At 48.6% G+C, this 16435-nt stretch overlaps 1 protein-coding gene across 1 annotated transcript in view; it reads right to left on the bottom strand.

Annotated features, from left to right (window-relative positions):
- Positions 1-16435, bottom strand: part of si:dkey-237h12.3 (teneurin-3) — a 99958-nt gene that overhangs the window by 23156 nt on the left and 60367 nt on the right. The window contains exons 8-16 of the mRNA XM_047021795.1: positions 14951-15158; positions 13945-14046; positions 12947-13141; positions 10661-10861; positions 7921-8106; positions 6106-6126; positions 4685-4831; positions 4230-4452; positions 1663-1782 (exon numbers count right to left, since the gene is read on the bottom strand). Coding sequence (XP_046877751.1) covers positions 1663-1782; positions 4230-4452; positions 4685-4831; positions 6106-6126; positions 7921-8106; positions 10661-10861; positions 12947-13141; positions 13945-14046; positions 14951-15158 — 1403 coding nt within the window. The remainder of the gene's footprint in view (positions 1-1662; positions 1783-4229; positions 4453-4684; positions 4832-6105; positions 6127-7920; positions 8107-10660; positions 10862-12946; positions 13142-13944; positions 14047-14950; positions 15159-16435) is intronic.

The following is a 16435-nucleotide window of genomic DNA, read 5'->3' as shown; positions in this document are numbered from 1 at the left end:
CCTTAGGGCTGCTAGGCCCTGCCCATCCACCAAGGTCCTCCTCAGGGCTGCTAGGCCCTGCCCATCCACCAAGGTCCTCCTCAGGGCTGCTAGGCCCTGCCCATCCACCAAGGTCCTCCTCAGGGCTGCTAGGCCCTGCCCATCCACCAAGGTCCTCCTCAGGGCTGCTAGGCCCTGCCCATCCACCAAGGTCCTCCTTAGGGCTGCTAGGCCCTGCCCATCCACCAAGGTCCTCCTTAGGGCTGCTAGGCCCTGCCCATCCACCAAGGTCCTCCTCAGGGCTGCTAGGCCCTGCCCATCCACCAAGGTCCTCCTCAGGGCTGCTAGGCCCTGCCCATCCACCAAGGTCCTCCTCAGGGCTGCTAGGCCCTGCCCATCCACCAAGGTCCTCCTCAGGGCTGCTAGGCCCTGCCCATCCACCAAGGTCCTCCTCAGGGCTGCTAGGCCCTGCCCATCCACCAAGGTCCTCCTCAGGGCTGCTAGGCCCTGCCCATCCACCAAGGTCCTCCTCAGGGCTGCTAGGCCCTGCCCATCCACCAAGGTCCTCCTCAGGGCTGCTAGGCCCTGCCCATCCACCAAGGTCCTCCTCAGGGCTGCTAGGCCCTGCCCATCCACCAAGGTCCTCCTCAGGGCTGCTAGGCCCTGCCCATCCACCAAGGTCCTCCTCAGGGCTGCTAGGCCCTGCCCATCCACCAAGGTCCTCCTCAGGGTTGCTAGGCCCTGCCCATCCACCAAGGTCCTCCTCAGGGCTGCTAGGCCCTGCCCATCCACCAAGGTCCTCCTTAGGGCTGCTAGGCCCTGCCCATCCACCAAGGTCCTCCTCAGGGCTGCTAGGCCCTGCCCATCCACGCGTCAAGCTGTTATCCCGGGCCTACGTCACACAAACAAAGCCTCTCTTGAAGCGTTTGGATGAAGGGGACCTAGCCAAGCGGACAAATAGGTGACGCTGGCGTGTGGATGGAGTATTTACGACTTGGAAGACATGTGTGTGTTGTGTGTGTGTTGTGTGTGTGTTGTGTGTGTGTTGTGTTTGTCGGGGTTCAGTAACACCAGCCGTGCAGGCAGGGGAGGGTAAGGCTGGGTGTTTAAACACCGCAGGCAGAGTGGTTCCACCCTCTCTGACTTGATGCATTGTAAACAGCCGTGGTCTAAATGCCTTCGACCACGGTGACATTTGCATTGGGAGCTGTTGTGGGGAACAACACACCGACGCTTCGATTTGCTCCAGATTTGTTTGTGGCTGTGACGTGATAGCTTTCCTCTCCAAGGCGAGCAGACCTTACCTGAACCTGGGGACGACCATGTCTGAACTGCTGTCTAGACAGCACAAACAGGACGTGCTTCGGTTTATTGGACAGGAGTTCTGTGTGTGTATCTGTGTGTGTTTTACAAGCCGTCCTGTCTGGTGACGGTGTATCTGTGTGTGTGTGTGTCTTACATGCCGTCCTGTCTGGTGACAGTGTATCTGTGTGTGTGTGTCTTACATGCCGTCCTGTCTGGTGACGGTGTATCTGTGTGTGTGTGTGTCTTACATGCCGTCCTGTCTGGTGACGGTGTATCTGTGTTTGTGAGTGTGTGAGTGTGTGTGTCTTACATGCCGTCCTGTCTGGTGACGGTGTATCTGTGTGTGTGAGTGTGTGAGTGTGTGTGTGTGTGTCTTACATGCCATCCTGTCTGGTGACGGTGTATCCGTACTCCGGGTAGTGCGGGAAGGAGACGTTCACTCCGATCAGCGGCGTGCCGTCTCCCGTGACGACCTGCCCCCGGATGATAGACGCCAGGCTGGTAAACAAACAGGAAGAGAGCCGAGTAAACACACAAGACGCCAGACGGCCCCCACGTCACCACCGCTAACATCTGCCGTCCCCTTGCCAAGGGTACCGGAGCGGTGATTTAGCGACAGTTAAAAACACACGTGTCACTGCTGGTTATTCATGGCTCGGCCGCCCGGAGGTGCCCCCCTCTCTTTACCCCCTTTTAAAAGGCCGTAGCTCAAGCTGACGAGCTCTCCCAGACAGTGGCAGACTTCAAGATTTAGATGTCACCCCCCCCCCTTCTTCCTCCAGCTCTACATTTTCCCTGCGTTGATATTCCGCAGACGTCGTGGCGATATTCCTATGAATTCCAGGGCGTCTCTTTCTGTGACTTCCACCTGGCAATCTGGCATTGTTAATTGTGAGGTAATTTGTTAAGGCCGGGTACAGGCGTGAAGAGGTGCGAGACAATAAGACGATGTTTCTTCATCAGTGATTAATCAAGCGAAGGCCCACGTCTGCCATCCAGTGGAGCTCTTTTTTCCCCCCCAAGAAGTGCTTCCTTTGCGTTTGTCATTAGCAGGCCGGTGGGCACAATGGATATGGTTCCACAGTTTTATCTCCAGGTTATTACGGATATGAGGCAGGGATGATCAACAGCCTTCTCTTCCCCCTCTCTCCGCCTCTACATGACCAGAATAACAATCTCTCTTTTTATTTGTCGTCTTAGAGAGTAGGCTCCTTAAGAGCTCTCTGCTGGTTTGAGATTCCCTCGCAGCCTCTCTATTAATCTTCCGCTGGCAGAGTGACCCAACATGAGCCGAACCCAGAACAAACATGAAGTAAAATCACACAGCGTAACCCTCAGAAATGAGTCATGTAATTCCTGAATTCCTATCCGTCTTTGTCTGGCGTTGGCCGTCCAAAGACACCATTTTAAACCCAGAGGGAGAATCGTGTGGGGACATGTGATATGACCATGACACTAACCACAACACATGTAAGGTATTATCCTCTGTGCCATAAGAGGGAATCGTTTACAGGAGTCGTATGAAATCCGACCACACAATGAAAAGAGCACTCTCCTTTAACCAGACACTCGCGGTGTGTCTTCAAGTGCCTGGATGTAGAGGAACAAAGACATGACCTCTGGAGACATTTTCCTCTCTGTACGTTGAGACAAAGGAAACAGTGAGTCTAGACAAATCAGAGACTCTTCACATTCCTTCTTCTCATTTGACAATTCTAGGAAATTTCAACTGTTGGGTATTTCAACACTGCAGGGCTGCAGAGCTACAAAACCTTGAACAATAACGACGATAATCCATCCAAATCTAAAACCCTCTAATATCCCTCCATTCCACTTACTGTACATGTACCTGTTTGACCTTCTTTGCATATTCATGAGTTAAATTCAATGCGTGTAACAAAGTGTTAAAGTCATTCCCTTAGTAATTTAATCAATGTCATCAATTTTTATAGGAAGGATGTCTGCTCAAAGACTAAAAAGTACTGTTGTTCAGGGCTGGGAAGTTAACTTGGCAAAGGAGATGAAAAGAAACATTTTTAGTAGAAGAACTAATATTCGTCTGCCAGACATGGAATCAACAGTAAGCTGAAGACAATGGGGATTATCCTGGACCGAATAGAGGATCACCTCATTCTATATTTGCGGTAAAGCATGCTATTTACATAAAGATTACTCCAAAAGTATTTGGTTGAGATGGAAGGAAATCTTCCCCAAGCTTTATTGCAACACAGCAGACAGTGATTTCCTTCTCCATCAGCCCCCAAACAAACTCTGCTTACGATCCGGAACAGATGTAAAGGTGCTCAGTGATCTCCAGAAAAACACATATTTACATTCCTGTGGAGATGTGGAATTTGCTGCGTGATAGCTGAGCCTGCTAGTTGGGGAGTCTGTGGTTTGTTATTTCCATTATAATTATTCACATCTTAAGTGTATGGGCACTAAACCTTTCTCATCAGCCCAATCTCATGAACCTAACCAGAATCTCAATGGGGTTGTGGCTCTAACTGTATGGTTCACAGTCCAGGGTGTGGTTTTTGTGACGATGCAAGACAGTATGGTAAATGGACTGCATTTAAACAGCACTTTTTTACCTCAGCGGTACTCAAAGCACTTTTTTGGCCCCTCCTTCACCCACACCTATAGGGAGTCCCTTGGGGTTAAGTGACTCACTCGAGGACACTTCCACACATGACTGGGAGGAGTCGAGTTCCTTCTCCTGAGCCCCGGCCGTCCCTTTACCCGTGTGTGGAACAGACGTGTACTATGTTTTTGGGTTGAATTGTGTTGTTTAAATGTGAATTCAGGGTTGTTATTGTTATACTGCTTGGAACTGCACCCGAGACTTTCACCAACTGTTAGACTCATTTATAAGGTTGAGTCACAAAAAAATACCCACATCACAATAAAAAGAGGACCAAGCCGTCCTTGTTGAAGTCACTGACCTGCTGTTGAAGGGGTTGTCCCCTGGGAGCACGTGAGTGCCGCCGGGCCCAACCAGGAAGCTGACATGATCGTAGAAGCTTCTGGAGGCGGTGTGAGGGGAGCTGGGCGCGGCGGGGTCTCTGGCGGCCAGCGTGTCGGGGTCTGGAGATCCCTGGCAGTAGCTCTGAGTGTGGCAGGCGCTCTGGGCGCAGCAGTCAGGGTCCATGCAGTCCACCAGCCCATCTGGAGGAGTTGAGAGACGTTTCAAAACAAAGACGTAGCGGTACAGAGAAGGGCCGGATCGTTCAAACATGCGGCGGTGTTGGAACAGACGCGAAGGGATTGTCGTTCGCAATCTGGCAAACATCTTCTTATCCTCAGAGCACACACAGCGGCCCCCCGTGAGGGAGGCACGTTCAAACACACCTGACACTCATTTACATGTCTATTTTTGTGGTGAGTTTGCCGCCCTTACCCCCCTCGTTGTCCTTGCCGTCCGAGCAGGCGGTTTCCGTGGCGACGTCGCATCCCAGCCCTCTCCATCCTGATTGGCAGATGCATCTCCAGCCGTTCTGATCTAGAACGCACCTCCCGTTGCTGTTGCACAGGCCCGGACATCCGTCTGTCAAAACAACCGTCAGCAGTCACTCACTCTGACCAATCAGAGGGGGGGGGACAGAGGATGGGGAGGAGGGGGTGGGCTGTGGAGGGAGGAGTGGACACAAGACCCGGTCATTCAAACTGGACAGGGACCGACCACTGTGGGACAACATGGATGTGACGATACTGAGGTGGATGTACAGAACACTGGATTCTGACAGAACTCGGGGTTGGGGTGAACCGCACTGCTGTGATTTCACACGAGTTTCTCAAACCAACGATTCCTTTTTTTTTTCATATGGAAAGGTCACAAAATAGTATTTGCAGATGTCAGCTTTTTTAAGATTTTTCAATTCCTTTCCAAAATTTCCAAAATTTTACTGCAGCACAAACGTCTCTATCTAATTACCAACTGACCATCATGTGAAGTCACAGCACATTCAAGGAGGGAGAAAAAAAACAAGTGGAGGAAGAGGAATGTTTCTCTGTCAAAACAACTACACTTAACTTACTGCCAGGATGCATTCCTTGTTTACAAGGGTGAGAGGCAACCAGAACGTGAAAGAAAGCAGATTGTTCCAGTGTCTTATCTGACACACACACACGGGTTCAGACAAGGGAAAGGGCCGAGGGGTGCTTGACCGATCGGGACAAACAGGAAATGAATGTACGTACCGGGGAGTAGGAGTACAATAGAAACGTTATGATAGACTGGGACATAAAACAGTGTTTGCCGTGCTTGGAGGAGAAACAGGGTGCGGGGAGTGATTGTTTGTGACAATCTCCCTGGGGACATTCGTTCCATTTACCTTTATATCCTATCTTGACTGCTCCTATTACCATTGAGGAGAGGGAAACATTTGGAAAAGAAAATTACTTATCTCTGTGGCACAAAGCTACTGTAAGACTGACAATCACATATGCTGACCGTAAACGCATGAGGAATTTAAGTGGGAGAATGTATTCTTGGCAGAGAACATATTTACTTAGCATCATTTGCTACTCCTGAGTCTCCAAATAGGTAGGCCTCACAATGCTAAGTAAACAGACTTAGATTATCTTTGTCAATATGGATGGCAGTAACCATTTGTCTTTTGTTATCGCTGCCAGGCAGTCTCGTGTAAATAGCGATGTTATGATTGTGAAGAAGAAAAAGCATGGTGTTGTCACTGATACTGTTGAGGCACAGAAAGGAAATCTGTTTGCCTCTATCTATAGAGGGATTTTCATTTTCAATAAAGAAAAAAAAACTGAATAGAAGCCCTCACACAGGAAGTGAAAGAGGAAGGACATTACCTGATACTCTTGAATCCAGAGCTTGACAAGTAAAGAAGACAGGAAGAGGGCAGAAAGAGAGCGGGAGAGAGAAAGGAGGGAGAGAGAGGGACAGAGAAAGAGAGATATGGAGAGGGACAGAGAAAGAGAGATATGGAGAGACAGGGAGCGATAAAGAGAGAGAGAGAGAGAGAGAGAGAGAGAGAGAGAGAGAGAGAGAGAGAGAGAGAGAGAGAGAGAGAGAGAAAGAGAGAGAGAGAGAGAGAAGAGAGCAGAAAGGAAGATCAGTGATACAACAGAGTTACAGTTTGGAGTGAGTACATTGTTGTGCAACACAGAAAGATTAAAAACAGCCTAGCAACAAGAACCATGTCTGCCTCACAGATTATGCGTAGCCTTAATGACACATTAGTGTCAGTAAACACAGTAAAAATGTGTAAATAATGCACATCTTGGATTTGGTTGTCACCCCGTCCCCTTAAACAAAGGTAGCAGTCACTAAACACTTTCATCTGTATGTTTCCACTGTAACACGTTCCTACTGTTTCTAAAGGGACTGTGTGCTGTTTCTCCAAAGCACAGTACAGTTTAGGAAAGCCACAAGAGTTACATTTATGTCCAATACTGACCAGGAATGTAGTTGAATCATCATGCAATCAACCGTGGGGCATTAAGCACAATGCATGTTCCTGGCATTGAACTGGGATTTAAAAATATATCTGGTTGGCGAACAAGAGAAAAGAAAATGGAAAAGCTGAGAATGAGATGATGGAAAAGTCTAAGTCGAAAATATGAAGGAAAAAAAATGGGGTCGTGATGTGTTCCACAATAGAGTGTCCAAGCGAGTGGTCTATTCAGGGTGTAACCATGTAATGTGATTAAAGACGCTTTGTGAGGATGGAAGTTATTCACAGCCTGAAAGGAGAAGTAAGCCCCTAGTTTTCAGTAAGAATAGGTAAATTGCTGCCTATTCATCCATGGAACATCCACCGAGAGGAATTAGTTTCCTGATGGGGGTCTTCGGAGTGAAAGAAAGTGAAAAGGATGGATCTCAGTCCGCATTGAGGAGGGAGAGATTAATAAAATCAGGAAAGTGACCCCGCAATTCACCCCAACTGCATTATCTTCCTCCTGACTCGGGTGGGAACAGCTGACGGCGGAGACATGTAAATACATAATTAGGGCTCAAGAGTTTGGAGAGCGAAGTCCTTTTGTTTCAGAGAGGGACACCACGTCACCCAGAGGTCCGGGTGTCTCTGGGGGCCGAGGACTCGACGTGTGATGTCAGGGTTTAACTGCCTCTCTTTTGACAAGGCCAGGGTGTAGAGGAAGCAGGGGTCAGGAAGTCAAGAGGGAGCAACATACCAGCTCTCATTATCCCTTCTAATACACACCACGGACCTGTCAGATGGCAGACAGGCTGCTCCAGAGACACAGCTGAATGAGGCTCTCTGCTCCCTCTATACCTGCCCTGGACTAAGTGGTGGGATTTCATATGTAGCTCAGGCTGTGGTTGTTAAGTGGAGGAAGAACAATGGGAACTTGAGATTAAAATCAGGGACTTAAAATAATATGGGGGAGCCCCGGTAGCTCATCGGATAAGTGCGTACCATGAAGGCTGAGGCCTTACCGCAGCGGCCTGGGTTTGAATCCGGCCCTTTGCTGCATCTTGCCCCCTCTCTCTCTCTGCCTTTCCTGTCACACTTCACTTACAAACTGTCCAATAAGCATGAAAAAAACCTAAACAATATTTATTCATTGAAAAATTTTAATAAAACTTAAGAGAAGATGAATCTGAGCAGGGCAAGGTTTTCATTTGTTGTGGTTCAGACTCACCGATGCTGCAGTGCTCCCCAGTCCAGCCCTGGTGACAGTCACACTGGCCCTCCCTGCACACGCCGTGGTCAGAGCAGCGCGGGTGACAGTCCCTCTGGTCGCACTCGGACCCCACCCAGCCCTCCTCGCACTGGCAGGCCCCGCCCACGCAGGCCCCGTGAGGGCCGCACTCCACCACGCACACCTCTGCAACACCCACAACCACACATGATTAGAACCATAACCAGACATGATTAGAACCACAACCAGACAGGATTAGAACCACAACCAGACATTATTAGAACCACAACCAGACATGATTAGAACCATATCCAGACATGATTAGAACCACAACCAGACAAGATTAGAACCACAACCAGACATGATTAGAACCATAACCAGACATGATTAGAACCACAACCAGACATGATTAAAACCAAATCCAGACATGACTAAAACCACAACCAGACAAGATTAGAACCACAACCAGACATGATTAGAACCACAACCAGACATGATTAGAACCACATCCAGACAAGATTAGAACCACAACCAGACAAGACAGAGGTGAGTTTAATAAGGTATGTGGTGATTCTGTCTCTGCAAGCACAGAATCAAAATCAAAATCTGTCGTTCTACTAACGCATTAATTCAGCAGATGTTTCCTTTCCAAAACAATGTACACAGGCGGGAATTTGAACCCGCAACTTTTTGATCGGCTGTGAAATGCTCTATCGCTGGGCACTACGCCCACAACGCTTGTTATATCTTTTAGTGCACCAGAGAACTAAAACCAGAGGGATGACCCACTCCAGCTCTGGGCAGTGACCCACTCCAGCTCTGGGCAGGACAAACAAGGACACACCAAACTGTGGAGGAACGGACAATGTCAGTCAAAGTCAAATGAGTAGTCTCTGGAGAGACTAAATATGACTCGCTAACCAATTTAAGGTTTGACGCGTTTCAGATGTATCGTCAGAGTAATATCTTTGAGAGGTTTGAAAGGTTTAAATGCATTCAAGTAAGACGGGCCTTTCAATATGGAGAGGATAAGGTTGACTACAGTGCTATATAGTACTTCCCAAACTATTTAGTGAACAGCAGCCTGACTCTGTTCAGCAGTACTCTGGGATAGAAACTGTCATTAGCGAATCCACAGGTGACGTTAAAGTGCCCAGGTACCTTCAACAACACTAAAAGCCCCATTCTTGGAGGTAAAACCCATTCAAAGACTCAAAACCTTTTAAGATCGCAGTCTCACTGTGCCAATAGTTTATGCCATTAGTAAAAAACATAATCGAAAAATTGCCCAAACTTTGAGACATACAAGGTTGACACCCAATAGACATCTTACAAAACAGGAAAAAAAAATATATATATATCAGCTCCAAAACGATTACTAGCTACTTTTGTGGCTGCACCTAAGCAAGGTCACGAAACAAAACATGTTCAGAGTTTTCTTGATGAAACTCTTTCCACCTCCTCTTGCTCGGCGTCAGTCTTCCACAGGGGTTATTCCCATCTCCCTTTGAATGGAGTTTTTCTTCGATTGAGACCTTGGAGTGCACTGATTAAGCTTGGACACCCCTATGGAATATCAACCGCCCCACCTGTGGTGAGGCACTCCATTCCCGGCTGGGCCTCTACCAGAATCCATGTAATCAATTTTTCATTAGCGTAAAGGTGTTTATCTGCTTTTAGCACGCAGGCGCCTCTAAGGGGGGCCGGGGCTCGATCCATGCCACGCTCGTGTTAATTAAAGTTGATTTAATTGAGGATGAGCTGATGTGATAATTAAAAAGAGAAACCCCTCTACTACCCAGGTGGGCAGTTTTTTTGGCGATGGGGGGGGGGGGGGGGGGGCAGTGAGCTGCATTGAGGGCAAGCTCGCCCCTTCAACCTTCACTTCTGGTATCGACAGGCGTGGGGTGTGTTCTGCTGAGAGGGGAAGGTTGTGAGTGGAATTCTTAAACCTTTACGAGTCTAACAAATGACTGTGCTTTTAAGAATGTGGTTTAAGGGAGAATGAATGGAGAGGAGAAAACTCCCTGTTTCCCAAACACAATCAGTCTTCCTTGTTGGGGGCAGGCCAGGTCTGGAGGTACCCCGCTGCTTCAGAGAGACCCATGTCTAGCCTTCATCTCAAACCAGTAAAACATCTAATACAAGGATAGCTTTCAGATGGATTTCTGTAACGTTCTATATTCCTGAACCCTTACAACACAGAAACAAGTAAAATATTTGGTCAAATTTACCACTGTTCTCCAACCATAAACTGTGCTGTGCAGCACTCAGGAGACATGCATTAATCACCTGAGCCTTTAAACAAGAAGCAGAACAGCTTTTCAACGTGAACTCCCCCTCTGAACTCACAAATCATCTGAATAAAAGATATACGACCTGAATGTATAAAAAGCCATCTACTTGTATGGCAATGAGGGTTGTTTTTCAAAGCATATATCACAAGTACATATGAAGAGCTGTGACTTGACTACCAAGAGTACAGCAGTAAAAAGGTCAACATGTTTGATTTAGGTAACACCGTACACACCAATACCATTAGTAAAAACCTTATGGTTGCATAGGAATGGCTCCGTACTCAGTGTTAGTGGTATAGCTTATCACAAAGTGAGAGGAGGCTGTGTCAGGGGTGTAAGTGGATGTTGTAAAGAGGCGTTTGAAGGATGTTTTACCAAACAAGACTGTTATTATTCTCATTATTATTATTATTATTATTATTATGAAGGTAGTGGAGACTGACCCACGGAGCAGTCGACTCCTGTCCAGTCCGCCTCGCAGACGCAGGTGCCGGACTCGGTGTGGAAGGTGCCGTGGTTGGAGCACTGCTCTGGGCAGGTGCTCCTCAGGGTCTCACAGCTGCTGCCCGCCCAGCCGGGGTTACAGTGACACTCCCCGTGGTGGCAGGAGCCGTGAGCGGAGCACTCGGGGTCCACACAGTCCACTGGAGAGGGGAGAGACAGGGAGACAGGTTTCAGACTGTCCACTGGAGAGGGTAAAGACAGAGAGACAGGGTCCACACAGTCCACTGGAGAGGGGAGAGACAGGGAGACAGGTTTCAGACTGTACACTAGAGAGGGTAAAGACAGAGAGACAGGGTCCACACAGTCCAATGGAGAGGGGAGAGACAGGGAGACAGGTTTCAGACTGTTCACTAGAGAGGGTAAAGACAGAGAGACAAGGTCCACACAGTCCACTGGAGAGGGGAGAGACAGGGAGACAGGTTTCAGACTGTACACTAGAGAGGGTAAAGACAGAGAGACAAGGTCCACACAGTCCACTGGAGAGGGGAGAGACAGGGAGACAGGTTTCAGACTGTTCACTGGAGAGGGTAAAGACAGAGAGACAAGGTCCACACAGTCCACTGGAGAGGGGAGAGACAGGGAGACAGGTTTCAGACTGTTCACTAGAGAGGGTAAAGACAGAGAGACAAGGTCCACACAGTCCACTGGAGAGGGGAGAGACAGGGAGACAGGTTTCAGACTGTACACTAGAGAGGGTAAAGACAGATAGACAGGGTCCACACAGTCCACTGGAGAGGGGAGAGACAGGGAGACAGGGTCCACACAGTCCACTGGAGAGGGGAGAGACAGAGAGACAGGTTTCAGACTGTCCACTGGAGAGGGGAGAGACAGGGAGACAGGGTCCACACAGTCCACTGGAGAGGGGAGAGACAGGGAGACAGGTTTCAGACTGTCCACTGGAGAGGGTAAAGACAGAGAGACAGGGTCCACACAGTCCACTGGAGAGGGGAGAGACAGGGAGACAGGTTTCAGACTGTACACTGGAGAGGGTAAAGACAGAGAGACAGGGTCCACACAGTCCACTGGAGAGGGGAGAGACAGGGAGACAGGTTTCAGACTGTCCACTGGAGAGGGTAAAGACAGAGAGACAGGGTCCACACAGTCCATTGGAGAGGGGAGAGACAGGGAGACAGGGTCCAGACTGTCCACTGGAGAGGGTAAAGACAGAGAGACATGTTTCAGACTGTCCACTGGAGAGGGTAAAGACAGAGAGACAGGGTCCACACTGTCTACTGGAGAGGGTAAAGACAGAGAGACAGGGTCCAGACTGTCCACTGGAGAGGGTAAAGACAGAGACAGGGTCCAGACTGTCCACTAGAGAGGGTAAAGACAGAGAGACAGGTTTCAGACTGTCCACCGGAGAGGGTAAAGACAGGGGATGTGGGACAGTGTCCAGGACGAGGACCAGGGTTGAGACCCACCGCTCCGGAGAGAGCAAGGACGGCGAGGGTGTGACGAGAATACAACCACACAAACTGCTGCTCTGGCCTTTTCCCTAACTGACTGACTAATACCCTGTATTTAGAATTGTTTTTGTGTGAAGAAAGTTAGGAGTTAATGGCATGTTGTTTGAAGAGTTGTTTGGAGAGAATTGAGGAAAATTACTTCAAATGCCTCTCAATCCAAAACTGGAGGTTGTCCAGAAGTGGATCGTTCTCTGCTGTTTCTCCACCGAGGTGCGGTCCCACTACTGGAGACGAACAGACCTCAGGCATCTCAACAGCCAAGCAGCTTCATTCACTTTACAATGAGAGCAAAAACGGGATTTAATTACTCAACTCACTCAATAACTTTTCTTACACGCCAGGCCACTGACCCCGTGATGTAAATCTGAGCAGTTAATTGCTTTGGTGACTGAACGAGGATCAATGAGGTTGAACTGATTGAACAGGGGAGCGGAAGGCTGAGGAGAAAGTGAGAAGTCCTTTCAATAAAAAGAGGAAAGGGAATCCAATGGTCAAAATTGATTCAAACAGGTGTCTTACACGGAACGAATGGCAAAGCGAATTCACCGGCGGAAAATCATCGAGTCAATTCCGTAGCCAAACGGTAACAAGGATCTCATTTACAACGCAACGTATCGATATGCACACTCCAGGAATTATCCACTTAGTTGAGTAGAAACACAGCAATTGTTTGAGCAAAGAACTGTACCTGGGACAAACTAATCAATCCATCAACCCTGGCAGGGCTAGGGGTTCCCAGGGGGCAAACAGACTGCTTACCTTGCTCGCAGACGACCCCCCTCCGGCCTGCACTGCACATGCAGCTGCCTGCCACACAGACGCCGTGGCCTCCGCACTGGGGGTCGATGCACTGGGACGAGGGGACGTCACACTCGGTACCCTTCCAGCCGCTGTAGCATTGACAGCGCCCCCTGCTGTACTGGCCGTTGTCACTGCACAGGACCGGGCAGGCGGCTGGATGACAGAAATTCAGGCCGTTACTGGACATGAAACGTTGTGTCGGTTCAGCAGACACGTTCATCTAAAAGCAGAAGACTATGGTGTTAGGTTGGGCTGTGTTAGCTGGTGTTAGGTTGGGCTGTGTTAGCTGGTGTTAGGTTGGGCTGTGTTAGCTGGTGTTAGGTTAGTCTATGTTAGCTGGTGTTAGGTTAGTCTATGTTAGCTGGTGTTAGGTTGTGCTGTGTTAGCTGGTGTTAGGTTGGGCTGTGTTAGCTGGTGTAGGGTTGGGCTGTGTTAGCTGGTGTTAGGTAGTGCTGTGTTAGCTGGTGTTAGGTTGGGCTGTGTTAGCTGGTGTTAGGTTGGGCTGTGTTAGCTGGTGTTAGGTTAGTCTATGTTAGCTGGTGTTAGGTTGTGCTGTGTTAGCTGGTGTTAGGTTGGGCTGTGTTAGCTGGTGTAGGGTTGGGCTGTGTTAGCTGGTGTTAGGTAGTGCTGTGTTAGCTGGTGTTAGGTTGGGCTGTGTTAGCTGGTGTTAGGTTGTGCTGTGTTAGCTGGTGTTAGGTTGGGCTGTGTTAGCTGGTGTAGGGTTGGGCTGTGTTAGCTGGTGTTAGGTAGTGCTGTGTTAGCTGGTGTTAGGTTGGGCTGTGTTAGCTGGTGTTAGGTTGGGCTGTGTTAGCTGGTGTAGGGTTGGGCTGTGTTAGCTGGTGTTAGGTTGGGCTGTGTTAGCTGGTGTTAGGTTGGGCTGTGTTAGCTGGTGTTAGGTAGTGCTGTGTGAACTGGCTTTAAGAAGACAGCAGTGCTGAGCGGGAGCAGGTTCTTACCTCTTGAGCAGTACGGGCCTATGAATCCTGGGAAGCAGTCACACGAACCGGACACACACTCTCCGTTGCCGTAGCAGTTGTAGGAGCATTTCATGACTGACTCTGTTGGGGGGGGGGGGGTTCTTGAGTCAATGTAGTCATGGCAACAATAGTCTGGGTTTCGTTCATTAATTTGTTGGTTAGTACAAAATGCACTTGAGTGGGAGATGAGATGTCTCTCCAATGTAGCATCTCTGCATATGGGTCTTGTTTCATTATATGATGAATGTTGAGTTCAAGCCTGGTCCTACTGCATTTCAAGCTTCTGTAACACTGAATCTGCTGTGACTGATTTAACATTAACCAACAGGGGAGCCCCCTCCCCCCCCCATTTTCTTTTAAAAATACAATAAAACAAAAAAAAACTGGAAAAGGAAAAAATGCTATTCAATCTGCTCTCAGAATATTTCTATTTCCTTGACACGTTTAATTTTCCTGTCAGGAAATTTCCATTGAGTTACTGATCATGCCTAGATGCACCAGAATCTCTGAAGTGTTTATAGCTTTGCAAATCCCCCAGAAGTTGAAGTTAATCTGACATATCCCATAGACAGATCTTCTGTTCATCCAACAGACCATCGCTCATAAAAGCCGCCGCTCCCCAAAGGACCAGGGCTCATTTCGATTGTGTTAAGAGGGCAAACTTTTTTGTTATTGCTTTCACAGACTGGTATTGGATGTTCACTTAACTGCCATGAGATCGGGGCAGGAGAATCTGACCCTTACAAACATCGATAACTTAATATCTTTAAGAAACGCCTCAAAGGAATGCTCAAAGGATTGCGAAATGTTGACTAAACCTGAGTGCTTTCTTACCCCAAACCCATGTCAGAGAGAAACTTCAAACCGCTCGAAAAGCCTCACACTCACAACAACAAAAAAGCACATTCAAGCGTTTTTCCAATCACCGCGGCAACACAATTCACAACACACAATCCCTCCTCACCCATCTCCGCTCGGGTCTTACCCTGGACGATGGTGTTGTAGGACACGGCCTCCAGACCGCGACCGTCGTTGTAGAAGGCCAGGTGCCACACCCCAGCGTCCAGGTACTGGATAAAGCCGGCCTGGTGGAGACTGACTTGCCACTCCGCTCGCGCCTTCAGTGGCTCCGAACCCATTTGCCTGTCTTTAGCGATTAGCCGGCTGCCATCCAACAACTCCACAAAGTCATACTGAAAGACATGGCAGCGAGAGAACGGTGGCTTATCAAACTCAAAGAGAGGTGAATATTTGATCGGTAAGGTGGGAAATATTGTGTTCCGTTTGTAACAGAGCGGTTTTGCAAGCTCCGTCAGAGGCATTCGGGCCAATGTTCGCTCCCACGGAGAGTCGAACCTGCCACCTTGCGACTTCCAAGCACACGTTGTATTAATGTGCAAGGAGGGGGAACGTTTGAGGCTACGACGGAGGTAGAACAGAGGAGAAAAAAAACGTTGGTTTGGCGCTAGGTAAACACAGCCCAACCGCCATCGCCAAACTTGATTCTTCACAGTGCGTTGTATTACTGTCTTTAACATACACAGGACTAAAACAGCCTTTTATAGGGTTGGGTAAAAAATAAACGTATTAAAGACGGATTTAGCAGTCTGGAATGCGACACAAGCTAACCCCTCAATTGACTCACCACTGATAGGAAATAAAGCATTAAAGAAAGAGTGAAAGGAGGCAACACTGATTTAAAGCCCTTGACAGGAGCAGACCGGTAGAAGGGGATATTAACCTGGTGGAAGTGGAGTTCTTTGTGTTGTCGGCCGGAGGGGTAAGTAATAAAACAGATCAGGCCCCCAGGGTGAGTGAATACATCTCGATTAGCTGCCGTGAAAGCCCTCTTCCTCATCTCATCTTCAACATCCCACATAATAACAGGCAAAAGGAAAAAACATGGCAAGGCCAAACAACAACGCAGATCGCGAGAGGAATACTTAAGAACTTGCGAATTAGAACGCGAGTGAAGGTTTGTCTCCCAGAAACTTGTCTTTTAAGACATTATAGAAGTGGAGTCAGACAGGTATTAAACCGTGTAAGAGGTGTGTCCTTGGTGGAGGAGACACAGGGGAACTGGACTTGCTTCTTCCTAGCTGTTCTTTTTGTCCGGAGCTGTGAATGTCTCAATCAATATCTCTCATTGAGGTCTTTCATGCTCAGTTAGCTAAACGCATCAATCCACCCTCTCACTGTCCCCAGAGCCACTGGAGAGACAGTTTTCACAAAGGCGATCTGGGCGGTCTAGGCGTCAGGCATTGACAACCTTCGATGCTCAACAATCGACGCAGACGTGCCTTTTTAGAAAACGATTGTTTTCTCTTTGATTTTGTCAGATTTCGTTTCTTTCAGCAGCATTATCTCACTTAGCCGTCGTCGCTCGCCATTGAACTTTTCTTTACATTTTTGTCTCCCAGCAGCCTTGGCTGATTGCACACCTGTGCCAGGAGGAAATGTTAAGGAGGTG

Source organism: Hypomesus transpacificus, chromosome 1 (genome assembly GCF_021917145.1).
Source record: "Hypomesus transpacificus isolate Combined female chromosome 1, fHypTra1, whole genome shotgun sequence".
Classification (NCBI taxonomy): Eukaryota; Metazoa; Chordata; class Actinopteri; order Osmeriformes; family Osmeridae; genus Hypomesus; species Hypomesus transpacificus.
This window is presented reverse-complemented; position numbering and strand designations above follow the sequence as displayed.